The 26,476-nt window shown below is 44.5% G+C and overlaps 1 protein-coding gene across 1 annotated transcript in view; it reads right to left on the reverse strand.

Moving 5' to 3' along the window:
- LOC309832445 (polyadenylate-binding protein 4) overlaps positions 1 to 24,806 on the reverse strand; it is a gene marked incomplete at its 5' end in the record, with an annotated part of 36,100 nt that extends 11,294 nt beyond the window's left edge. Inside the window, one exon of the mRNA XM_082670251.1 lies at positions 24,795 to 24,806. Within this exon, the coding sequence (XP_082526377.1) occupies positions 24,795 to 24,806 (12 nt within the window). The remainder of the gene's footprint in view (positions 1 to 24,794) is intronic.
- Positions 24,807 to 26,476: the final 1,670 nt, after the last annotated feature.

Here is a 26,476-nt window from a genome sequence, read left to right on the forward strand (position 1 = left end):
CTTGAACCCATAATCACAGTGGTGGTACTGCACCTTCCATTCCGGTGGTCGTGATATATGATTTTTTATAAGTTGCCAGATTCTATTTGTTAGCATTTTATCTTAGGATTTTTGCAAATATATTCATGAGTTTGGGCTAAATTTTCTTTTCTCATACTAGCATCCCAGATTGGTTTGGCATCAGTTATATAAGTCTACAATTCTTATCTGCAATTCCAAAATTCTAAAAGTTCTGAAAACTAGCAACAGGTTTTCTTTGGGGGGAGGGGGTACATTTTCAGCAAACTCACCTGGCCACTAAACTTGATCTGTGAGACTATTTACAGTTTTTATTTGTCCCACTTAGTATGTTTTATGGCAGAGATATGAACATATTTAATTGTAGGGGACTGGTCCCATCTGTGCTGAGGGTGTTTATACACAAGTTACACACTGCATCATCTTTCTAAACTTCCAAACCCCAAAAAGTTTAAGATGAGGATAGTGGACCATTTTACCGTAATAAACTGGTCAGATTTTCCAGGTTTTTTTGTGGGGTTTTTTTTGGCGGGGCGTTGGGAAGCAGTGTATTTGAAATAGTTGGCATAAGATAGGGATAATTTGTTTCTTTAAAGTGTGGAAAACTTGTTTGTGAAGCCAGCTGGCTTTCATGCTGTGTGTGTGTGTGTGTGTGTGTGTGTGTGTGTGTGTTATTGGTGGCGGGTAACTTATTTTTCATGGCAATTAATTCTTTGGTGTCATTCTGCCCTGCATTACGCAACTGGGCCAAGCCTTCCTGTTTCTCTTCAAGGAAGTCTGATATTTCAGTTCAAAAATATTGGAGTCACTAAAGACCAGTTGTTATTGGGCAATTTGATTTGCAGAAACTACTGCTTTTTGGCTGGACAATTTGGGAAGAAAGAGGCTTTCAGGGATCGTATTTAGCATGGTTATGGAGACAATGTTTTAATTTTACCTCTAGAGGGCAGTCATAGATCATAAATTGGTAGGGCTGTTCTAAAAACCATTACCTAAAAATAGATTAAACTGAGTGCCCCTTTTGGTATGTATTATTTCCCTCACTTTACAGATGAGGAAACTGAGCCTTAGAAAAACTAGGTAATTTGCTTATTTTACAGCAGTTTTAAGCAGCATAAAGCAGATCTGGGATTTTAACCTCGATCTATTTCCCACTAAAATCCATACTCTTAACCACACTATATTCTCATTCTCTCTCTTTCATTCTCTCTCTCTCTTTCTCTTTCCTTTCCTCCCTCCCTCCCTCCCTCCCTCTCTCTCTCTCTCCCTCTCCCTCCCTCCCTCTCTCTCTCTCTCTCTCTCTCTCTCTCTCTTCCCAATAGAAACAGTATATCAAACTGGTTAAATGTACCAAACTCTTAACAATTCTAAAATCAGTCTGCTTGACTAGGGAGGCTGGGCCTCAGTGAGTACCTGTGGGGCATAATGGCATCAGGAATTTGAGTCCCATGAAGAGTAAGGCACCTAGCAACCCTACCAACCTCTGGCTCTATTGCCAGCTGTGTGACCAAGGGAAAGTTACTTACTTGCTCTGTGGCTCAGGTTCCTTATCAGTAAAAATGAGGTGATAAAAGGAAATTTTTGCTGAGTCTTGAGCATATGAGGTATACTGCATGACTCGAGCCTGTATTGCTAATAAAATGCAAGAAAACAATCAGTCAGGGTCCCAAAAGAAGGAACCAAAGTGCATCCCTCTTGGAGAACTGATCAGAATCAGCAGAAAACAAATCAACAACAAACACAAAAGCCAGCCTGGGGCTTCCCTGGTGGCACAGTGGTTGAGAGTCCGCCTGCCGATGCAGGGGACACGGGTTCGTGCCCCGGTCCGGGAAGATCCCACATGCCGCGGAGCGGCTGGACCCGTGAGCCATGGCCGCTGAGCCTGCGCGTCCGGAGCCTGTGCTCTGCAATGGGAGAGGCCACAACAGTGAGAGGCCGGCATACCGCAAAAAAAAAAAAGCCAGCCTGATGATGAACTTGTTATGTTTGTGATCTGTGTCTCAGATGTACTACTTGGACTCAACCTACTGGACCTACTGGGTCAATAAAGTCCTTAAAAGCCACAAATGGAATTGGGGCTCTGCTTCATTACAAGCCAAACAGTCCTGTGCCGACAAGCTAAAGATTTATTTAACCAGCCAGTCACCTCTCCTTATATTGTACAGTGCCTTTTGCTCTTAGAAGCCCATCCTTGTCTTTGGACTGGGAGTCAGTCTTCATGCGCCCTGTTTTTCCTTGTAGATTCCCTACCTGAGAGTAAACCCTCTATGCTTTAGCTAATCATCCTGAGTTGTTTGCTAACATTTCATCTGAAGACCCAATCTTACATGGTCTAACTTCTGTACTAGATCAAGTTTCCCTGCCTTACCCAGCAGTACAGTCAGTTTAATCACCGACCACATATCAGTATTTATTTTTTTATTAGGAATTAGAGTCCCTATCTCATGAGATTATTTTGATGATGAAATGATACATGTAGGGCACTTCGAACAAAGCCCGAGGTGGTAAGAACTCACTAAGTGCTATTGCCTTTAGTTCAACAAATATTTTTTTGAGTGCCTACAATGTCAGGCACTATTCTCCATTTGAAAGACACTTTGAAACGTGTGTGTATATCAGGAAGAGTCTGATCAAGAGATAGAAATTACACTGGTTATTTGAGCAGAGATTTATTTATTTATTTATTTATTTTTTGCGTTACGCGGGCCTCTCACTGTTGTGGCCTCTCCTGTTGCGGAGCACAGGCTCCGGACGCGCAGGCTCAGCGGCCATGGCTCACGGGCCCAGCCGCTCCGCGGCATGTGGGATCTTCCCAGACCAGGGCACGAACCCGTGTCCCCTGCATCGGTAGGCGGACTCTCAACCACTGCGCCACCAGGGAAACCCTGAGCAGAGATTTTAATATAAAGAATTGTTACCTAGGTATAAAGTTATTAACTGGTTAACTGACAATTCAAGAAAGGAACAGTAAGGTATCTTGGAGGCAGCAATTAAGGAAGCATCTACTGCCCCTTAGGCTGGGAGAACAAATGGAAGATATTTAAATTATTAAAACTCAAGCTTAGCGGAGTGGCCCTGCTGAGCTGAAACTCAGATTTCTGAGGAGGGGGGACTGTTCAGCTGTTGCTGGATTTTCTGGGTGAAGCACAATAAGGTTGGTACGCAAGTGTTGGAAATACTGCAAACTAGATTCAGCATCCTGCCCAGGAAGGAAGTGTTGCGGCCAGGGCGAAGAAGCATTGCTGGAGGATGTTCACAAGCTCAGGAAGCCCAAGGGAAGAAACCAGCTCCTTCTTCCTCCTCCAATCTTGTAGCCCCCTCACGTACCGCCTATTCATAATGCCTAAGAGGAACCTGCTTTTGGCAAAGCAGAAATATGGTTACTCTGGTCCCTGCCCCAGCATCACAACGTAGAGTATAGAAGGTGGGTTGGAGCTAACAGAAAACAGATTCTTTAATGGCACAATCCGTCCCTTTGGCTATTCAGCATCCCTATGTACCTTCTTCACATATTTGAACTTCCTTAAGAAAATTAAAAACACTCTATTTTTCTTTCTAACAAGGTACAACTGTCCTTCATTCAAACGAAGACATCTAATTCTCTACCCTGAATGAGGAGATGCAAAGTTGCCATAATCATTGTATAATCAAATCATCTTTGAGTGACAGGCATACCATCCATTTCTAAAACATGTTAATTACTCCTCAAATTCAGCCTTAATCCCAACTGATTATTCATTTGAGCTTGTCATTCCCTCTCTGTAGGCACCCTAGGGCATTCAGAAGGATTCATCCCACACCATGGTCCTTGTAGTCCTTACTAGTGCCCTAAGACCAAGCGAAAGAGCCACTCTTCAAATAGCCCTTTCAATAGGCACTTCATCACAATCAACCACAGGTGAAAATTCGATCCATCATGAAGTCACTGCACACCATGGATTGCTAGGATTTCCCATCGTCAAGGAGGTCAGCACTGAGTTCAACTCCAAGAACACAACCAAAGCATTGTCCAAAAATTCCTCTTCTGGTACCAATTTCTCAATCAGCTAGGGTCCAATGGGGAGACAGAACCCCACCAGTTATTTGAACAGAGAGAACTGATTATAAATCATTGCAAACTAGATATACAGTTGTTAATGAGGTAAGTAAAAGAGCAATAAAAAATACACCAATTTATCATAGACATAGCAATTGGAGGAAGCAGCTACCACCCGCAGGGTCGAAGGAACTAAGAGAAGAAGTGTGAATAATCAAAACGCTTGAGCATAGAGGAGGGGCACTGCAGAGCTGAAACTCACATCCCTAAGGATGAGTCACTGCTTAGATGATGTTGGTGTCTCTGAACCTGGAAGAGGGTCCCACGGGGCTGAGAACCAGACGTCTCGGGGACAGGGCACTGGTCAGCTCATGCTGGTATCTCGGAGAAGAGCACCATGGAGCTGTCTCTGCAAGTGATGGAGATTGTGACTGGATGCAGCTGCTGCTACAGGAAGGAACTGCTGTTACCAGGGATTAGAAGCATCCCTGGGGTGATACTCAGAAAGTGTAAGCCATCAGAGAGCCCATAGGAAACCAAAAGCAAGTTTCTTCTGCTACCACCGTCCTTGCGTGTTCTCTCTCCCTGTGTATTAATCACGTCTTTTAATTTCCTGTTATTTGTTGCTTGGGCATTCTGGGGCCTTACTGACCTTGGAGGGATTGCTTCTTCCAAGGCTAGCTAACATCCCCTTTAGAGATGGCAAACAACTTGCCTTAGAGCGTTCTTTTCATATGCAAACCAACTGATCCAGAGCCCATGATCCCAACCATCTCCTCTGTTGAGCTCTCACACTCTGGGCCACTATCCATCCACCCTAATCACTCCAAGGCCAGGCACCAGACAACTAAGGACAGTCCCTATACCTCAGAGACCACTGAAATTATTCAAACTAGCCAACCCTAAGCCTGCTTACCCTGCCTTGCCTGTTCCTTCCAGTGAAAACCACAATAAAAACTCTTGCCCGTGTTTATTCCTCACCCCTTTTGCCCCCTGACCCACCCTGGTGCTTCGCCATGTGACCCTGAGTGGTGTGCCATGCCTCCTGTTTCTAGGGAACTGAGCAAACTTCTTCCTTCATGATGGTCAATTCCATATCTGTGTGTCACACAGATTAATCAAATCCCAGGTACGCTTAAAACACCCTGTAGCATCCCTTCATGACAGAGCCTAACAGGAAGCCAGTTCACAAAGGAGAAATGTGGGTGTCAAGAGTCCCAGCTCCAGCCTCACAAGGGAGAGTACAGAAAGGAGAGTTTGAAGCAGAGAGATAACAGCGGACGCTCTGGCCAGTGTACAAGTTAAATAAGGTCTGTTTACGAAGCAGCTTCTAGTCTATGACAAAATTGTTTATGACTGGACAGTAACAGTAGAAAATTGCACCTTTGAGACACGCCTCACCTGAGATCACCACATAGGGAAGGCCAGCAGAGAAGGCCTGCGAGAGCTAGGGCCGGAGGAGGGCTTGTAACTTAAGATGGGGCTATCAAAGAAGGCTTCCAGGAGTGACACTGAGCAAAATCCAAAGAAAGGGAGGGAATGGGCTATGGGGTTGTCTAGGAGCCATGTGGATATCTGGGAGCAGATCATTTGGGTAGTGAAAATAGTAAGGGCAAAGGCCCTGAGAAAGGATGACCCTGTCTTCAAGAAATGACAAAGAGGCCATGTGATGTTCTTTTTTTTTTTTTAATTTTAATTAATTTATTTATTTGGTTGCACTGGGTCTTAGTTGCGGCAGGCAGGCTCCTTAGTTGTGGACTCTTAGTTGCGGCATGCATGTGGGATCTAGTTCCCTGACCGGGGATCGAACACAGGCCTCCTGCATTGGGAGCACGGAGTCTTAACCACTGTGCCACCAGGGAAGTCCCGTGATGTTCATTTTATGTGTCAACTTGGCTAAGTCATGGTGCCCAGTTCTTTGGTCAAACGCCAGTCTAGCTGTTGCTATGAAGACATTTTTGGGGACGTGATGAACACTTAAATCAGTCAACTTTGAGTAGAGCAGATGACCCTCTGTAATGTGGGGGGACCTCATTCAACCAGCTGAAGCCCTTAAGAGCAAAAATTGAGTTGCCCCTGAGGAAGGGGGAATTCTGCCCCCAGACTACACAGAACTCCTGCTTGAGTTTTCAGCCCCCAGACTCAAGACTACAACATCAGCTCTTGCCTGAATTTCCAGTCTGCTGGCCTGCCCTGTAGATTATAGACTTGGCCAGCCCCTACAACAGTGTGAGCCAATTCCTTAAAATCCATCTCTCTCACCATAGTTATAATATGCATCCTATTGGTTCTGTTTCTCTGAAGTACTCTGACGAATACAGGCCAGGGTAGCAGAAGAGAGTGAACAGTGGGGTGAGTCCTATGAAATGGGGCCAGAGGTGAGGATAGGAGGGAGGACCCCATGGTGTAGGGCCTCGTAGCCAACAGGAGGGCTTTGGCCTTTACGTGGGCTGGGAAGTCACTGGAGGGTTCTGAGCAAAAGGGTGACATCATCTGACTTGTGTGTTCAAAGCTTCTCCTGGCTGCTGTGAGGAGAATGGACTGCAGGGCAAGGCCGGAGGCAGGGAGGTCACTGCAGGGATGGACACGTGGTGGGGACGTGGCGGGGTCAGGGGAGAAAGGGAGGTGGCAGTGCAGGTGGTGAGAAGTGGAGAGATGCCTCTGAGACATTTGGCTGTTGGGTTTTCGGATCTGGACTGCAGCGGTCTGGGCTGGAGGTGTAACTCTGGCAGCTTTGAGCCGGCCTCACCCATGACCACACAGGGAGGCCGCGGAGCTCTGCCCAGGACCAGGGCCTGAGTTCTCCGCTCTGCACCTCAAGCGTGGCCTGTGTCCTAGGGAGGCTGCTGCAGCGCCCCCAGCTCCCCACACGGGGGCTCCCAACAGAAGTACCGACCTCCATGCCCGAGGCGGGGTGGGTAACACCCAGGCCTCCTCCCCACTGTTCACAGGTCATTGCTCTGCAGGCCACGGTTACTCACAGAATATAGGAACAAGCCTGGAAAACCCCAAACCCAGTTTTCTATTAACCCAGTCCTGAGTGAGGACCAAGCAGGCAGGCCTGGTTTTCTCAGCAGAGCTGGTTTCTGTGAGTCCAGGGAAGGCAAACAGGTTTCATCTCATGTGCCAACCTTGATGAGTTAAGCTTCGCTCTGGATAGAGCTGTCTTAAGCAGAGGGAAGGTGTGTGGTCATCCGTCAGGAATCTCTCAGACGTGGGGGGGCGGCAGGAGAAAGGAAGAGCTGCTCTTCAAATACCTGTGACACGAGTGTGACATTTAACACTGTCTTTCCCTCAAAGCAGCCCAGGTGGGGTATCTGAGGATTGGCCTCGGGGTGGTAGAGACAGCTGAAGCAGTGGTGCAAGTAGGGAGAAGCTTGTGTGCAGCCCATTCATTTGTTCAGCAAATAATTTTTACCTGCCTACACGTAGCAGTTACTATGCTAAGTGTAGGGGATGAAAAAGTGGAAACAAGCCTACTCTGTAAGCCTGCTGTTTTAGTCAGCTCGGGCTGCCATGACAAAATAGCACAGACTGGGTGGTGTAAGCAGCAGAAATTTATTTATCACAGTTCTGGAGGGTGGAAGTCCAGTTCAGTTCCTGGGGAAGGCTCCCTTCCTGGCTTTTGGACAGCCACCTTCTCTGTGTTCTCTTCTTCTGTGTTCTTGCGTGGACTTTCTTCTGTGTGTACATTTTGTGGTGGAGGGGGGAGATAGAGAGAGATTCCTCTGTTCCTTTTCTTTTCTTTTCTTTTCTTTTCTTTGGCCGTGCAACTTGCGGGATATTAGTTCCCCGACCAGGGATTGAACCTGGGCCCTCAGCAGTGAAAGTGCGGAATCCTAACCGCTGGGTCGCCAGGGAATTCCCTCTCTCTTCCTTTTCTAAGGTCACGAGACCTATCAAAGGATTAGAGTCCCACCCTTATGACTTTATTTAATCTTAATTACTTTCTAAAGACCCTGTCTCCAAATACCGTCATATTGGGCATTAGGATTTCAACTTATCAATTTTGTGAGGATAAAATTCAGTCCACGGCACCTGCCCTCATAGAGATTACAGTCTCATGAAGATTGACAACTTAACAATATAAACAAGTAAACAAAAATATAATTACAAGTCCTATTAAAAAGTAAACAGGGTGTTGTGATAGAGAATAGTAGAGAGGGAGAACCTAATTTCTACAGGGCGATAAGTGCTCTCTGAGGATGTGACATTTAGATCTGGACCTGAAGGATTAGAAATAGTCAGCCGTTCAACAAGCAGGTGAAGGATGTTCCAGGAAAAGACACCCACACGTGCAAAGGCCCTGAGGCAGGAAAGAACTTGGTATGTTAGGGGAAGTGAAAGCACAATTTTGGCTTTTAAAAGATCACTCTCGGGCTTCCCTGGTGGCGCAGTGGTTGAGAGTCCGCCTGCCGATGCAGGGGACACGGGTTCGTGCCCCGGTCTGGGAAGATCCCACATGCCGCGTAGCGGCTGGGCCCGTGAACCATGGCCGCTGAGCCTGCGCGTCCGGAGCCTGTGCTCCGCAATGGGAGAGGCCGCAACGGTAAGAGGCCCGCGTACCGCAAAAACAAACAAAAACAAAAACAAAATAAAAGATCAGTCTCATTTCTGTATGGAGGATAGACAATATAGGAACAAGAGTACAGGAAAGCGAACCAATTCCAAGGCTATTGCCCTCATCCACGTAAAAGATGATGCCTGTTGGAACTAGAGCAATAAAAGCAGAGATGGAGAGAAATCAACTGCTTCTAATATACATCAGTTGAAGGTAGACTTGATAGGATTTGTTGACTGATTAGAGTTTGGAGGTATTAGAGGGAAGTGACGAGAATGATTCCTAGGTGGCTGGCCTGAGCCACGAGATAAATAGTGGTGTCATGTATTTATATGGGGATGTCTGGGAGGCGTGGACGTGGCAGGATTAATCAAGAGTTCTAATATGGATGTGTGTGATTTGAGATTCCTGTTAGATACCTAACTGAAGAGCCCGCAAACGGGGCCAAGGTGAGGCCAGTGAGTTACAGGAAAGGTGTGTTACAGAAGGCTATGAGGAAAGTTTTTCAAGGAGGAGTTTGTTCGACTACATTGAAAGTTGTTGAAGGGATTAAGAGGGACAAGAATATAAAATTGCTATTGGATTTGGTAGAGTGGAGGGCTTTTGTACCCTGGACTGCCTTTAGATAGGAGACGAACACTTTCCATTTTCATGGGGGCAGAAGAGATGGATCCAGACATGAGTGGTTTGTAAACTTGGTGATAGAAAGACAATGGAATTCCTCTTTTTTCCTAACAAAATGCCAATATAATGAGCTGTGACCATTAGTCAAAAAAGGCATATGTGATCATTAAAATGCCATCAAACACATTTTAAGTAATACAAGCTACAAGACCAACCTGTGACTATAAACAGGGCTTACGTAACAGTTGTGATGGTGAGAAAAACCACCATGGATGTTCCCAACACCAGATCTCACTGGCTGAACATCTCCAGTCATTCAGAACTTCAATAAATGATCGGAGATGGTTATTAGTTAAGGTGAGTAACGTTAGCTGCTGGAACAAACATCTCCAGATGTAAATGGCTGAACTTAATAGAAAGATATTTCTCATTCATGTCACCATCCGATGTAGGATGGTAAGGTCTTTGCTCTGTACGGTCATTCAGAGACACAGACTTCTCCCATCTTAGGGTTCTGCCTTCTTCTAGGTCCTTGAAATCCTCTCCATTCATCTGATAGATGGAGAGGAGAAAGGATCATGCCTGGGAGGTCTGTATGAGGAAGCGAGGCATATCACTTCCAGTTCTCAGTCACATGTCCACCCCCAGCAGCCCCAGCTGAGGTCCCCATCAACACCAGCATCAAGTACCCAACATGAGTGTGAAGATGTCTCCAGATGACTTTAGCCCTCGGCTGTCAAAATTTCCCAACTGAGGCCCCAGACACCGAGGAACAGAGATACACTTTCCCCCACTCCACCCTGAACAAATCCCAACAATTGAATAAATTCTAATTCCTTTTCCTATATTGGCCATCGTGTTTCCATTTGTCTGATCCAACCATGATCAATATCAACTCTGGATTTGAACTGAACATAATTGCCGTTTCTGAATGGTGCAAGTGCCACACTAGTTGGTTCTGGATCTTTCAAGAAAACAAAACCCTGCTGACTTACTACTTATACCAGTGTTAGAACACAGCCACAATAAAACCAAAGTAAAGGGTCAACTATGTAGAATCACTAACAAGTGAGTAATTTGAGGATAAAGATAAACGGATGATTCCTCTAAAGCACAGAGCAGAGTTCTTCCTAAAGAATGAGCAATGCGGCGTGTGCTGTGGACGGGGACGTGAGCGAAGCAGCAGAGTGCCATCGGTGTTCCTCAGAAGTGGCTATTTAAGAGGCCCGTTTATCAATGGTCATGATGGTATCCAATGAACGGATGAGCTTATATTATAACATATTTATAAATAATTAATTGTACTATTTATTGCAGTTGCTGCTTGCCATTTGCCAACTGGTATCTTAGTATTTCAATATTTCATCCACTGTCACAGGCTTCACAGTGCATACCTGTCCCGCAGCCCCATTAGTGCTCACCATCGTTGGGGGCAGATGGCAGGGCGAACTGGTGATTTAGTTGGAGGTCTTCCCACCTGCAAATTCTCCTTTCAGAATTCAAATTGTAGAAGCATTTCATTTGTTCTTTTTAAATGGGAAAAACACTTCCTGGACGCAGGCAAACCCTGTGTCCTCACCCCATGCACAGCTGGTTTATTCTGGGGCTCTTTCTTTCCCATCCAATGCTCCTCACCCAAAGGCACCAACCACCCTGCTTTTATTTCTCCTCGTTTGGCCTCCAGTTTCCCTGAACTGAAAATAACTAAGATGGACAAGTCAGCAATTCTCAAATTTTAGATACACAAATGCAGATTCCCAGGAGTCACCCCTGAGTTTCCAATTTTGAGACAGTAAGACTTTCTCCAGGTCACTTTGAGCCCTGCCCTTCTCTGGCCCTAGGCTACCGCTCTGCCTCCCAGATCTGGTGATTCTTTACCCCCAGTTGATAGGGTTGGATGGCCCGAAGTATCCAGGCTCTGTCTGCAAATAAGAGAGGGTAACTGAGGCTGCAGACCCATCTCGGATCACACAGCCCCAGATTGGTCATCCCCTAGTCTCAACCAGAAACTAGAACTTTCTTTAGGCACGGGGAAGCAACCTCCACCTGTGGAGCCCCTGTTATGTGCCTGATACCATGCTGTATTTTTTCATGTATCACCTCACTTAATCCTGACAACACATCTTATGAGCCTGGGATTTTTTTAAATTTTATTTTATTGAAGTATAGTTGATTTACAATGTTGTGTTAATTTCTACTGTGCAGCAAAGTGATTCAGTTATATATATATATATATATATATATATATATATATATATATATATACATTCTTTTTCATATTCTTTTCCATTATGGTTTATCACAGGATATTGAATATAGTTCCCTGTGCTATACAGTAGGATCTTGTTGTTTATCCATCCTATATATAATACTTTGCACCTGCTAATCCCAAACTCCCAATCCTTCCCTCCTCTCCCCTTGGCAACCACAAGTCTGTTCTCTATGTTTGTGAGTCTGGTTCTGCTTCATACATAAGCTCACTTGTGTCATATTTTAGATTCCACATATAGGTGATCTCATATGGTATTTGTCTTTCTCTTTCTGACTTACTTCACTTAGTATGACAATCTCTACTTCCATCCATGTTGCTGCAAATGGCATTATTTCATTCTTTTTTATGGCTGAGTATTATTCCATTGTGTGTGTGTGTGAGTGTGCATGTGTGTGTGTGTGCCACCTCTTCTTTATCCATTCCTCTGTTGATGGACATTTAGGTGGTTTCCATGTCTTGACTATTGCAAACAGTGCTTCTATGAACGTAGGGGTGCATAGATCTTTTCAAATTATAGTTTTGTGTGGGTATATGCCCAGGAGTGGGATTGCAGGACCATATGGCAACTTTATTTTTAGTTTTTTGAGGAACCTCCATAGCGTTTTCCATAGTGGCTACACCAATTTACATTTCCACCAACAGTGTAGGAGGGTCCTGGGACCATGATTAATCCTGCTTCTGAGAGGAGGACACCAGGCATCAGTGAAGCCCCAGTAGAGAGTATAGGGCAGAGTCGGGATTCCATTCAGACCTGTCCTGAAGCCTCCTGAAGCCTGCTCTTTCCCTTCCTACATGCTCACCCAAGAGCAGGAGCTGGAACTCAGATCCAGTAGTGCCCTTGAAACTCAGTCTAGCTACCTGTTGTCTACCAGGAAGAGAGGAATGAGCTTAGCACTTCACTCTCCATGGGTTGGCTCCCCTCAGGCTTCACCACTCACCCCCAGAACCCTAATGCACAGGCACCTTCCCTGCACCCATCACCCAGATGCCCCCAATATCTGGAATGATGGGCCAGGCTCCCGATCACCTCCCATGTTCTAGGTGTGGGAGGTCGTGGGAGCGGGTCTGCAGACTCTTCTCCCGACAGCTCTTATCTGCTTACCCGTCTCCATCGGGTGCCAACACTTCCGGTCCAGACCTCCATCCCCTCAGCCACTCCAGCTCTCAGGCCCCCAACCCACTCGACACCTAGAAGCCCAAGTAATCCCTAAAAGTGTGACTCAGGCTGTTCATGTTACTCACCCGCAGCCACAAAACAGTCTGATGGCACTTGGGATAAAATCCAAACTCCTGGCCGTGGTCTTCTCTCAGCAAAGACACTTCTCTCCAGCCATAAAGGTCTCCTCTGAGCTCATGTGAGAAGTCACTCTTCCTCACCTCAAAGTCTCTGCCCGTGCAGTCCCTCTGCCTGGCACACTCCTCCTCTTCTCTCATGCAGCTGGCCACTTCCAGTCCTCTAGATGCCGTCTTCGTGGAGGCGCCTCCCCACGCCTCCAGTCTGGCACCGAATTCCGCTCCCCCTTACTCGGTCAAGCATCCTGTCATTTCCCTCATGGCATATTGTGACAACAATGTGTAATTACATAATTATTGGTAACTTTATGTCTGTTTGGCTGTAAACTCCGTGAGAGGGGTTGCCATGTTGGTCTTCATGATGGTAAATTTCATGTGTCAACTGGACAGGGCCATATAGGGTGTGTCTGCAAGGGTGTTTCTGGATGAGGTTAGTATTTGACGTAATGGACTCAGTAAAGCAGATTGCCCTTCCCATAGTGGTGGGCCTCATCCAACCCACTAAGGTTTGAATAGAACAAAAAGCTGAGGGAGAATTTGCTCTCTCTCCTGACTATCTCTGAGCTGGGACATTGGTCTGCTTCCGCCTTCAGATTCAGACTAGGACTGGGACTTACACCATAGGCTCTTTTGGGTCCCCAGCTTGCTGGCTGCAGATCTTGGGATTTCTCAGCCTGCATAAAGGTAGGAGCCATTCCTTCTCCCTTTCTCTCTCCCTCTCTCTGTAGGTAGGTAGACAGATAGATAGGTAGATAAATTGCTTTTAGTTCTGTCTCTCTCAAGAACCCTGGCTAATACAGTCTGGTTCACATTTGTATACCCAGAGTTTAGTACTTAGTATTAGTACATTTAATCCAAAAATATGTATTAAATGAATGAATAAATGATGCAAGTTAAGAGAAGAATGACATAGGACTCATATGAAAAAGGAGGCCCAGGCTTGTGAATGTGGAGGAGCTGAACCTTCCTCATCCAGCCCCTCATTGAGCAGATGGGCTGCTTCACAAAGACTGGAGGCCTGTGTGAGGGGAGGAAGTCTCTTGACTTACACGCCTACCTGCAATTTTTCCAGTGTTTGTCCTAATTGCCCTTCCCATCACCTCAAAGGAGAACGTGTCCCCATTTCCCTTTTCCAGATTGTTCCACCAAACTTTGACCTCAGAATCTTCCACCTCTTCCCATCCTCCTCCTCTGCACCAAGCCTCCCACCCCCATAACATCTCTGTTCTCTAGAAGTGTCTGAAGTCAGTGACCACTGTCCAGTCACCCTCTTTTGTTGTTACTTGTTATTTTCTGGCTCTATCTCTGGCCTTTTCCTAAGCACTTAAGATGCATTGTTGCACACTCACAGACATAGAAAACAAACTTATGGTTACCAAAAGAGAAAGAGGGTGACGGGAGGGATAAATTAGGAGTATGGGATTAACAGATATATACCACTATATATAAAATAAACAATAAGGATTTACTGTATAGCACAGGGAATGGAATGGAAGAGAATTCCAATGGAAGAGAATCTGAAAAATATATATATAATGTATAACTGAATCACTTTGCTGTATAACTAAAACTAATACAATATTGTAAATCAATTATACTTAAATTTTTTTAAAAAAGATGCATTAAAATAAAAATAAATAAATAAATAAATAAAAGATGCATTGTTGCATTTAATCCTCACAACAACCTTGTAAGGTAGGTTTTGGTTTTATCTCAGCTTTACAAATGAGGAAACCAGAGAGGTTAGGTGACCCGCACAAGGTCACACAGCGAGTAAAGTGAATGATGTAGATATGATTGAAACAGAGGGCCCAACTTCCACTTCACCATCTCCTCATGCACCCTCCCTGTCCTTGCTAGAATAAATACATAAAGGAAGAGCCACCCGTCTTCCATTCAAAGGCCTCCAGAACCTTTGAGACCACTCAAAGGCCCCTTCAAAGTGAGCCCAGAGTGTGCTCTGCTGGCACTCCTTCTCATTGCATCTCCTGTCTCTCACCTTACATGGCCTTCATTAGTTGAGAGTGGTTTGGCTGCAAGCCATAGGAACTAGCTTCGGCTAACTTAAGGGGAAAAAGGCAGAAGGTAGGAGGGGCAAGCAGGGGATGAACATTAGAAGGGTCAAGGATAGATCATGGATTCCAAGACAGGGTTGAACAGCCAAGAAATTGCCACAAGGGCAGACTTAGAGACACTCCCTCCCCTGCCCCAGCAAGAGATCACAGGGCTTTCTTCCTAGAGCACCACCATCAAAGGGCTTCTGGTCCATTGACACTGAGATTTCTGTGCCTCTCCACTCAAAATTCCAAATTCCCAGAGATGGCATCTGATCAGCACAACTTGAGACAGGTATTTCCACAAGTAGAGACTGAGGCCATGGGGCCACATGGCAGCTCACCTCCTTTAATGGCCAGGCTGGCCCCTACATGCCTTGATCTGTTCTGGTATTCCCAAAGGTTCTTAGACGTCTTAAGAGGCAACCATGCATGCTAGGGTGTGTGTGTGTGTGTGTGTGTGTGTGTGTGTGTGTGTGTGTGTGGCCAAAGGACAGGGCCTGCCCTGGGCTCAGTGGCTGAGCATTCCAGGGCCAGGGAGAAGGAGATGTGCCAGAGATGGGCAATAGCAGACAGAAGGTCAGCGCCTGGATCAAGGGAGTAGATTCCTTTCACCTTCCCACCCATCCCTACCCCACTATTTCTATCACTTTTTTAAAAATAAATTTATTTATCTATCTATTTATTTATTTATGGCTGTGTTGAGCGCACGGGCTTTCTCTAGTTGCGGCGACCGGGGGCTACTCTTCATTGCAGTGCACTGGCTTCTCATTGCGGTGGCTTCTCTTGTTATGAAGCATGGACTCTAGGCACGGGCTTCAGTATCTGTGGCACGTGGGCTCAGTAGTTGTGGCGCACGGGCTTTGTTGCTCCGCAGCATGTGGGATCTTCCTGGACCAGGGCTCGAACCAGTATCCCCTGCATTGGCAGGCAGATTCTCAACCACTGCACCACCAAGGAAGCCCTCCGTCACCTTTAATGACTGAATTGACCTCAATTCGTTAAAGTTTCAGTTTCACATTTGACTCAAAACTCTTTCCCAGCCCCACTCCATGACTCCATGAAAGGCAGACTTAAAGCTCCAGCTGCTAGGGGCAGGGAGGGAGCTCTGACACACTCACCCCCTTCCTGTGATTGCTTCTCTGGTGTGAGTTTCAGGGAGGAGGGAGAAAGGAAAAAACAGGTTTCTCCTGTGACTGCCCATGGTGGGTTGGGGCAGGCCTCTTCCTGTGGATCATAACCGCTCTTCCCCTGCACAAGCAAACACATAGCAGTTGCTGTGCTTTCAGTGTCCAACACCAGGGGTGATGCTTCAAACATTTAACAACCACAATAGCACAGGCACCAACCCATCAGAACAGTTGCAGGCCAGTTGCCGGTCCTGAAATCTCCCTGATGTGTCAGGCCAGAGGCAGAGGAGCAGGGGTGGTTCCACTTGGTGGTTCAGGAATCCAGGGAGTCCTGGTGGTGGGAGCAGGGTGGTAGGTGGCACTTGGGGAAGTGGCTATTTACCAACTGATGTAGAAATGTTTCGATATTTTAATGATTGGTATGTTGTTCTGGCATCGAGAAATGGGATATTTCCTGCCATATCAGTAAACAAAGGATGTCACAGTCATCAGCGATTGCAGCCCTCCAACAGGAGCTGATGAGCCCTGAGGAAACTCAGGAAGGAAAGAATACCTGCCGTCTAGCAGCCATCAGACCCTGAGGAAACTCCGGATGTGAAAACACAGGATACTGGCCCCAGATAGCTGAGGTACATATCACAGGAATGATTTCAGTGAGCTCAGACTCTTGCATCTTCCCATACATAGAAAAGTGCTAAATTCCTTAACTTGGGATATCTGGTTCTCTTTAATTAACAATAATCTTTTTTTTTTTTTTTTTGCTTTTTTACTTAATATAGCCTGGTTATCTTTTTTTAATGTTTTTTTTTATTGTGGTAAAAGTCACATAATATAAAACATACTATTTTAACCATATTTAACTGTACAGTTCAGTGGCACTAAGTACATTCACACTGTTGTGCAACTCTCACCATCATCCACCTCCCGAATTTTTCACCTTCCTAAACTGAAACTCTGTCCCCATGAAACACTAACCCCCTTTCCCACTCCCCACCCCCCACCCCACCCCCGCCCCTGGCATCTCCCAATGTACTTTCTGACTCTATGAATTTGACTCTTCTAGTTACCTCATATAAGTGGAATCAAACAGTATTTGTCTGCTCCCAATGTATATTGAAATGCATTTTTAAGGTTAACTCAATATATGTCCTGAAAACAGATTGTACCTTCTTTTTTTTCTTCCCTGTGCTATACAGTAGGCCCTCACCAGCCATCTGCTTCATACATAGTAGTCTACATACGTCAATGTCAATCTCCCAGTCCATCCCACCCATCCCCTCCCCCTTGGTGTCCATACATTTGTTGTCTACATCTGTGTCTCTATTTCTGTTTTGCAAATAGGTTCATCTGTACCATTTTTCTAAGTTCCACATATGTGTTAATATATGATATTTGTTTTACTATTTATGACTTACTTCACTCTTTATGACAGTCTCTAGGCCCATCCACGTCTCTGCAAACGGCACAGTTTTGTTGCTTTTTATGGATGAGTAATATTCCATTGTATATATGTACCACATCTTCTTTATCCATTCCTCTGTTGATGGACATTTAGGTTGCTTCCATGTCCTGGCTATTGTAAATAGTGCTGCAATGAACATTGGGATGAATGTATCTTTTGGAATTATGGTTTTCTCTGGGTATATGCCCAGGAGTGGGATTGCTGGGTCATATGGTAGTACTATTTTTAGTTTTTTAAGGAACCTCCATACTGTTCTCCATAGTGGTTATATCAATTTACATACCCACCAATAGTATAAGAGGGTTCCCTTTTCTCCACACCCTCTCCAGCATTTATTGTTTGTAGATTTTTTGATGAAGGCCGTTCTGACCTGTATGAGGTGGTACCTCATTTTAGTTTTGGTTTGCATTTCTCTAATAATTAGTGATGTTGAGCATCTTTTCATGTGCCTCTTGGTCATCTGTATGTCTTCTTTAGAGAAAAGTCTATTTAGGTCTTCCACCCATTTTTTGACTGGGTTGTTTGTTTTTTGATATTGAGCTGCATGAGCTGTTTGTATATTTTGGAGATTAATCCCTTGTCAGTTGCTTCGTTTGCAAATATTTTCTCCCATTCTGAGGGTTGTCTTTTCATCTTGTTTATGGTTTCCTTTCCTGTGCAAAAGCTTTTAAGTTTCATTAGGTCCCATTTGTTTATTTTTGTTCTTATTTCCATTTCTCTAGGAGGTGGGTCAAAAAGGATATTGCTGTGATTTATGGCATAGAGTGTTCTGTCTATGTTTTCCTCTAAGAGTTTCATAGTGTCCAGCCTTTCATTTAGGTCTTTAATCCATTTTGAGTTTATTTTTGTGTATGGTGTTAGAGAGTGTTCTAATTTCATTCTTTTATATGTAGCTGTCCAGTTTTCCCAGCACCACTTATTGAAGAGACTGTCTTTTGTCCATTGTATATTTTTGCCTCCTTTGTCATAGATGAGGTGACCATAGGTGTGTGGGTTTATTTCTGGGCTTTCTATCCTGTTCCATTGATCTATATTTCTGCTTTTGTGCCAGTACCATACTGTCTTGATTACTGTAGCTTTGTAGTATAGTCTGAAGTCAGGGAGCCTGATTCCTCCAGCTCCATTTTTCTTTCTCAAGATTGCTTTGGCTATTCAGGGTCTTTCATGTTTCCATACAAATTGTAACATTTTTTGTTCTAATTCTGTGAAAAATGCCACTGGTAATTTGATAGGAGTTGCATTGAATCTTTTGATTGCTTTGGGAAGTATAGTCATTTTCAAATACTGATTCTTCAAATCCAAGAACAGGGCATATCGCTCCATCTGTTTGTGTTGTCTTTGATTTCTTTCATCAGTATCTTATAGTTTTCTGAGTAGAGGTCTTTTGTCTCCTTAGGTAGGTTTACTCCTAGGTATTTTATTCTTTTTATGACAATGGTAAATGAGATTGTTTCCTTAATTTCTCCTTCTGATCTTCTGTTGCTAGTGTATAGGAATGCAAGAGATTTCTGTGCATTAGTTTTGTATCCTGCAACTTTACCAAATTAATTGATTGGCACCAGTAGTTTTCTGGTGGCATCTTTAGGATTTTCTATGTATAGTGTCATGTCATCTGCAAACAGTGACAGTTTTACTTCTTCTTTTCCAATTTGGATTCCTTTTGTTTCTTTTTCTTCTCTGATTGCTACAGCTAGGACTTCCAAAACTATGTTGAATAACTGTGGTGAGAGTGGACATCCTTGTCTTGTTCCTGATCTTAGAAGAAATGCTTTCAATTTTTCACCACTGAGAATGATTTTGCTCTGGATTTGTCATATATGGCCTTTATTATGTTGAGGTAGGTTCACTCTATGCCCACTTTCTGGAGAGTTTTGTTTATCATAAATGGGTGTTGAATTTTGTAAAAAGCTTTTTCTGCATCTGTTGAGATGATCATACAGTTTTTATTCTTCAATTTGTTAATATGGTGTATCACATTGATTGATTTGCATATATTGAAGAATCCTTGCATCCCTGGGATAAATCTCACTTGACCATGGTATATGATCCTTTTAATGTGTTGCTGGACTCTATTTGCTAGTATTTTGTTGAAGATTTTTGCGTCTATGTTCATCAGTGATATTGGTCTGTAATTTTCTTTCTTTTGTGATATCTTTGTCTGGTTTTGGTATCAGGGTGATGATGGCCTCGTAGAATGAGCTTGGGAGTGTTCCTTCATCTGCAATGTTTGGCAAGAATCTGAGAAGGATGGGTGTTAGCTCTTCTCTAAATGTTTGATAGAATTCACCTGTGAAGCCATCTGGTCCTGGGCTTCTGTTTGTTGGAAGATTTTTTATTACAGTTTCAATTTCATTACTTGTGATTGGTCTGTTCATATTTTCTATTTCTTCCTGGTTCAGTCTTGGAAGGTTGTACCTTTCTAAGAATTTGTCCATTTCTTCCAGGTTATCCATTTCATTGGCATGTAGTTGCTTGTAGTAGTCTCTTATAATCCTTTGTATTTCTGTGGTGTCAGTTGTAATTTCTTCTTTTTTACTTCTAATTTTATTTGTTTGAGTTCTGTCCCTCTTTTTCTTGATCAGTCTGGCTAAAGGTTTATCAATTTCTTTTATCTTCTCAAAGAAACAGCTTTTAGTTTCATTGATCTTTGCTGTTGTTTTCTTTGTTTCTATTTCATTTATTTCTGTTCTGATTTTTATGATTTCTTTCCTTCTACTAACTTTGGGTTTTGTTTGTTCTTCTTTCTTTAGTTGCTTTAGGTGTAAGGTTAGGTTGTTTATTTGAGATTTTTCTTGTTTCTTGAGGTAGGATTGTGCTGCTATAAACTTCCCTCTTAGAGCCGCTTTTGCTGCATCCCATAGGTTTTGGGTTGTCGTGTTTTCGTTGTCATTCGTTTCTAGGTATTTTTTGATTTCCTCTTTGATTTCTTCAGTGACTTCTTGGTTATTTAGTAGTATACTGTTTAGCCTCCATGTGTTTGTGTTTTTTACGGTTTGTTTCCCTGTAATTGATTTCTAATCTCATAGCATTGTGGTCAGAAAAGGTGCTTGATATGATTTCAATTTTCTTAAATTTGCCGAGGCTTGATTTGTGACCCAAGATGTGATCTGTCCTGGAGAATGTTCCATGTGCACTTTAGAAGAAAGTGTTTTCTGCTGTTTTTGGATGGAATGTCCTATAAATATCAATTAAGCCTATCCGGTCTAATGTGTCATTTGAAGCTTGTGTTTCCTTATTAATTTTATGTCTGGATGGTCTGTCCATTGGTGTAAGTGGGGTGTTAAAGTCCCCCACTATTATTGTGTTACTGTCGATTTCCCCTTTTATGGCTGTTAGCATTTGCCTTATGTATTGAGGTGCTCCTATGTTGGGTGCATAAATATTTATAATTGTTATATCTTCTTCTTGGATTGATCCCTTGATGATTATGTAGTGTCCTTCCTTATCTGTTGTAAGAGTCTTTATTTAAAGTCTATTTCATCTGATGAGTATTGCTACTCCAGCTTTCTTTTGATTTCCATTTGCATGGAATATCTTTTTCCACCCCCTCACTTTCAGTCTGTATGTGTCCCTAGGTCTGAAGTGGATCACTTGTAGACAGCATATATACAGGTCTTTTTTTTGTATCCATTTGGCTCGTCTGTGTCTTTTGGTTGGAGCATTTAATCCATTTACATTTAAGGTAATTATCGATATGTATGTTCCTATTACCATTTTCTTAATGGTTTTGGGGGGTTTTTTTGTAGGTCTTTTTCTTCTCTTGTGTTTCCCACCTAAAGAAGTTCCTTTAGCATTTGTTTTAAAGGTGGTTTGGTGGTGCTGAATTCTCTTAGCGTTTGCTTGTCTGTAAAGCTTTAGATTTCTCCATCAAATCTGAATGATAGCCTTGCTGGGTAGAGTAAACTTGGTTGTAGGTTTTTCCCTTTCATCACTTTAAATATATCCTGCTGCTCTCTTCTGACCTGCTGAGTTTCTGCTGAAAAATCAGCTGATAACCTTATGGGGATTCCCTTGTATGTTATTTGTTACTTTCCCTTGCTGCTTTTAATATTTTTTCTTTGAATTTAATTTTTCTTAGTTTGATTAATATGTGTCTTGCCATGTTTCTCCTTGGGTTTTTCCTGTATGGGACTTTCTGTGCTTCCTGGACTTGGGTGGCTATTTCCTTTCCCATGTTAGGGAAGTTTTCGACTATAATCTCTTCAAATATTTTCTCAGACCCTTTATCTTTCTCTTCTTCTTCTGGGACCCCTATAATTTGAATGTTGATGTGTTTAATGTTGTCCCAGAGGTCTCTGAGACTGTCCTCATTTCTTTTCATTCTTTTTTCTTTATTCTGCTCTTCAGCAGTTATTTCTACCATTCTATCTTCCAGTTCACTTATTTGTTCTTCTGCCTCAGTAATTCTGGTATTGAGTCCTTCTAGTGTATTTTTCATTTCAGTTATTGTGTTGTTCATCACTGTTTGTTTGTTCTTTAGTTCTTCTAGGTCCTTGTTAAACATATTGTATTTTCTCCATCCGTGCCTCCATTCTATTTCCGAGATCTTGGATCATCTTTACTATCATTTCTCTGAATCTTTTTCAGGTAGATTGCCTATTTCCTCTCCATTTATTTGGTCTTGTAGGTTTTTACCTTTCTCCTTCGTCTGTAACATATTTCTCTGTCATCTCTTTTTTGTTGATGGGTGGGGCTGTGTTCTTGTCTTGCTGGTTGTTTGGTCTGAGATGTCCAGCCCTGGAGTTTGCAGGCAGTTGGGTGGAGCCAGGTCTTGGTGCCAAGATGAGGACCTCTGGGAGAGCTCCCACCTATTAATATTCCCTGGGGCCTGAAGTACTCTGTTTTTCCAGCAGCTTGGACTCAGCACTCCCACCACAGGGGCTCAGGCCCAACCCCTCGCCTGGGAACCAAGACCCCACAAGCCATGCAGCGGGGAGAAAAAAACCCCAAAAAACAACACAGACAACAACAAAAAAGAGCATAACAATAACAAAGCATAAAAAATAAAATAAAATTAGAAAAGTAAAATTGAAACAACAAAACACACAGCAAAAAAAAAATTGGAAAAAAATTGGAAAAATATTAAAATAAATTAAAAATTAAAATTCCCTGGTGTCTTTGCTATTAGTGTCCTTGCCGCCATGGTGAGCTACATCCAACCCCTGCCTTCCCAGGAGGGCCTCCAAGACCTCTAGGTAGGTCTCTGAACCTGCTGTGTCAGCACCACCTCTGCGTGTGTTCCTTTCAGCAGTGTATGCCCCTGAAGCTGACCTGGAGCGCATGTGCCTGCACAGGCTGGCTGGGCCGCTGGCTTCCATGGGTGTGTCTGCAGGGGCCGGCACAGCTGGAGGAGGCTTTGGAGGCGGGTGGTGCTCGGCCGGCCTGGACCCGCGTGGCCCATGGAGGCTATGCGGGGGTGGCAGTGCTCAGGTCCACTGGGACCCACACGGCCAGAGGAGGCCTTGGCAGGGGTGGGGCTCAGGCCTGGGACCCGTGCAGCCAGAGGAGGCTTTGGTGGGGGTGGGCAAAAATAATCTTTTGATGTTCCCTACTCCTGCCCTTTGTTGCAAAACTCCAATATATCCTAGCTCCCCCCTCACCTCCTCGGAGCAGTTCTATCATGGCTACTTGAGATGCTGCCTCCTGGGTTTAAAGTCCTAAAAATTCCCACTGAATTGTTAGCACAAGTTCATGTGCCCGATGCACAGTGAAGCCAAACAAACTGAAACATCAGAGTTTGGAGCAGAGAAAGGTTCATTGCAGGGCCATGCAAGGAGACAGGTGTCTCATTCCCTAAAAAGCCCCGAGCTCCCGGAAGGGTTTTGGCAAAGCACTTTTAAAAGGAGGTGAGGGGGCTTCCCTGGTGGCGCAGTGGTTGAGAGTCCGCCTGCCGATGCAGGGGACGCGGATTCGTCTGAGAGGATGCCAAGTGCCACGGAGCGGCTGGCCCCGTGAGCCATGGCCGCTAAGCCTACGCATCCGGAGCCTGTGCTCTGCAACAGGAGAGACCACAGAGGTGAGAGGCCCGTGTACCGCAAAAAAAAAAAAAAAAAAAGCAAGTGAGGGGGGCTTCCCTGGTGGCTCAGTGGTTAAGAATCCGCCTGCCAATGCAGGGAACATGGGTTCGATCCCTGGTCTGGGAAGATCCCACATGCCGCGGAGCAACTAAGCCCATGTGCTACAACTACCAAGCCTGCACTCTAGAGCCCAAGAGCCACAACTACTGAAGCCCGCGTGCCTAGAGCCTGTGCTCCACCACAAGAGAAGCCACCACAATGAGAAGTCCGCGCACCGCAACAAAGAGTAGCCCCCACTCGCCGCAACTAGCGAAAAGCCTGTGCGCAGCAACAAAGACCCAACGCAGCCAAAAAAAAAAAAAAAAAAAGCCAGGTGAGGGAGGTGGGTCAAAGGGTAAGTGATCAGCTCATGCACAGTTCTCTGATTGGCTGATGGTGAGATAACAGGGTGGTGTCACAGGGGTTAACATTATCAGTCCTTAGGCTCCAGGAGGCCTGGGCCCATGTGCTCATGGTCATCAAGTAGTTAACATCTTCCATTTGGTGGGGGGTTCTCACATCTGTAAAACAACTCAGGAAATGTGCATCAAATACTGTTATCTAGCTACTTCAGAGAGGAGCTAAAGCAGAGGATATGGGGGAAGGCTTGTCCCAGGAAGGCCCCATAGGGTCCTGCTCCTTTACAGAATAAAAGATAACTCTCAACTTTTAGACTGTGAATAATTTTTTAGTCGACAGCGTGTTCTGGTTGAATTTCAGCCTCGCCACCACTAATCCAATTCATGGTCTGTAGACTCAAGAGCCAGCAGTGAGCTCCCTACAGTCTCTGCTGGTGAGAGATTTGATCCTAAACCATTCTCTCAGATATGGATGGGCTCTTGAAACATAGTCACATTTGTCTGCTGACTCCCAGCTGGCAGCACGTGGGGTTCCTCTGCAATGGTCCCAGCAAGCCTGCAGCTCCCAATCTTATGTAATCTCTTTATCTCCAGCTTCAAGTTCAGCAGCTGGTGCTGTCCAATCTAATAAGCACAACCTATATGTGATTATTTAAATTAAAATTGATTAAAGTTAAATAAAAATTTTAAATTCTGTTTCTTCATTCACACTAGCCACACTTCAAGTGCTAGTCACGAGTGGCTAATAGCTACCATATCGGATAAGCGATAAGCATGGAGGTAGAACTTTCCCATTGTCACGAAAAGTTCAGTGGATCAGTGCTGGACTGTGAGATCTGTCTTCCGTAACTCTCAGGAACTGACCACTCCAGGGCACGCTCTTTTCTCTCTCCAATTGGCACTGTCACTACATCATCTCTCCCCGATACCTTTTCCGACATCGTCCTACCCTTGCCGTTGCAGCACTGAGGCAGATGATATTATGGGTCAACTGAGAGAGAACTGACAAATGAGTCAATTCCCCTTCCTGAGTGTGATATTGTAAATTATAATAAGAAATATATATTTGGTCTTCGTTGACAGCACAGTTTCTAAAACGCTTGGAATTTCCTAAATGGATAGAGAATGGTGTCTTTTGTCATGTTAATGAGGTGACTTCTGGCATGCCCTCGGGTCACCTAAGGTTGGAGCTGGTTGCCAGGGGAACCAACCCTTTGGTTGTAGGGTTGAAACATTCTTTCCCATCCCTTGACCTCCTGGGAGGGGAGAAGGGCTGTGAGGCAGGAGGTAGATGGGCCCCCCAAGGAAAGCAATTGGCTATTCGTTCCCTGTGGATGGATACTCCAAGAGGAGAATGGCAGGACAATTGAGAGAGGAGGTTGGGCCCTGCCCAGATAAAAGATAAGAGACCACATATTTCTCATTCCCGAAAATCCAAGGAGACCTCCCTGAATACACATGCGCAGAAAGGCTCCCTGGAGGTCAAAAGGGGAGGGGGTGCCACCTCATAGTAGATGATGTCAACTACCCATAGTCCTCTTCAGTGGAATCCATCTTGGCTGAGAGATGCACGCACACACATAGGAGGATCCTGAGATATACCAAATACAGACTCTGAACCAGGCAAATCAAAATGATTGGCCAAAGGAAACCTGGAAGAAATGCCCCATATAAGTGATTTAAACTACCACGAGGGTGCGACTTTCTCTCTCTCTGAGTCCACCTGTGTGTCCATCCACGTAACTGTACTCTTTTTCCTCCTAATAATTACTTGTTTCACTACTTTCCATCTTTGTGGGAATTCTTTTCTGCAAAGCTGAAGGGCCAGGGCCTTGTCACTGACCACTGGTCAGTGGCTAGGATCTGGTGCTCTGACTGACGAGACCCGACCTCAATCTCTGGCCAGGAACTGAAACCCTGCTTCAAGTCGCTGCAGGGCGAGGCCACCCGAGATCAGCTGGAGGTTGAATTGATCACCAATTACATAGTCAATCATGCCTATGTAAGGAAGCCTCCATAAAAACCCCAAAATGAGAGGGTTTGGAGAGCTTCCAGGTTGGTGAACACCTGGAGGTGCTGGGAGAGTGATGCTCCTGGAAAGGACACAGAAGTTCTGCGTCCTTCCCACATACCTTGCCCCATGCATCTCTTCATCTGGCTGTTCATCTGTATCCTTTATCATATCCTTTAATAAAGTGGTAAACGTAAGTATTTCCCTGAGTTCTGCATGTGGCTCTAGCAAATGAATCAACCCCAAGGAGGGGGTCATGGAAACCCATGATTTGTAGCCAAGTGGGATAGAAATTTTGAGTGACGTGGGGACCTACTACTTGTGATTGGCATCTGAATGGGAGGTTCATATGGGAGCAGTTTGCAAGACTGAGCCCTTAACCGTGGGATCTCACAGGCTCTATCTCCAGGTAGATAGCATCAGAATTGAGTTAAATTTTAAGCCACCCAGTTGTGTCCCAGAGAATTGTTTTGGTGTGGGGACCAGAAGGGTCAAAAGTGAAGTGTTCTGTGTGAGTGTGGTAGTGATGTGAGAGTAAAGGAGACACACAGGAAAGAAAGACACAGGAAGCAGAAAACAGGTTTTTCCTTTATATTGAGG

Source organism: Grampus griseus, assembly GCF_964374135.1.
Source record: "Grampus griseus genome assembly, chromosome: 1".
NCBI classification, from domain to species: Eukaryota; Metazoa; Chordata; class Mammalia; order Artiodactyla; family Delphinidae; genus Grampus; species Grampus griseus.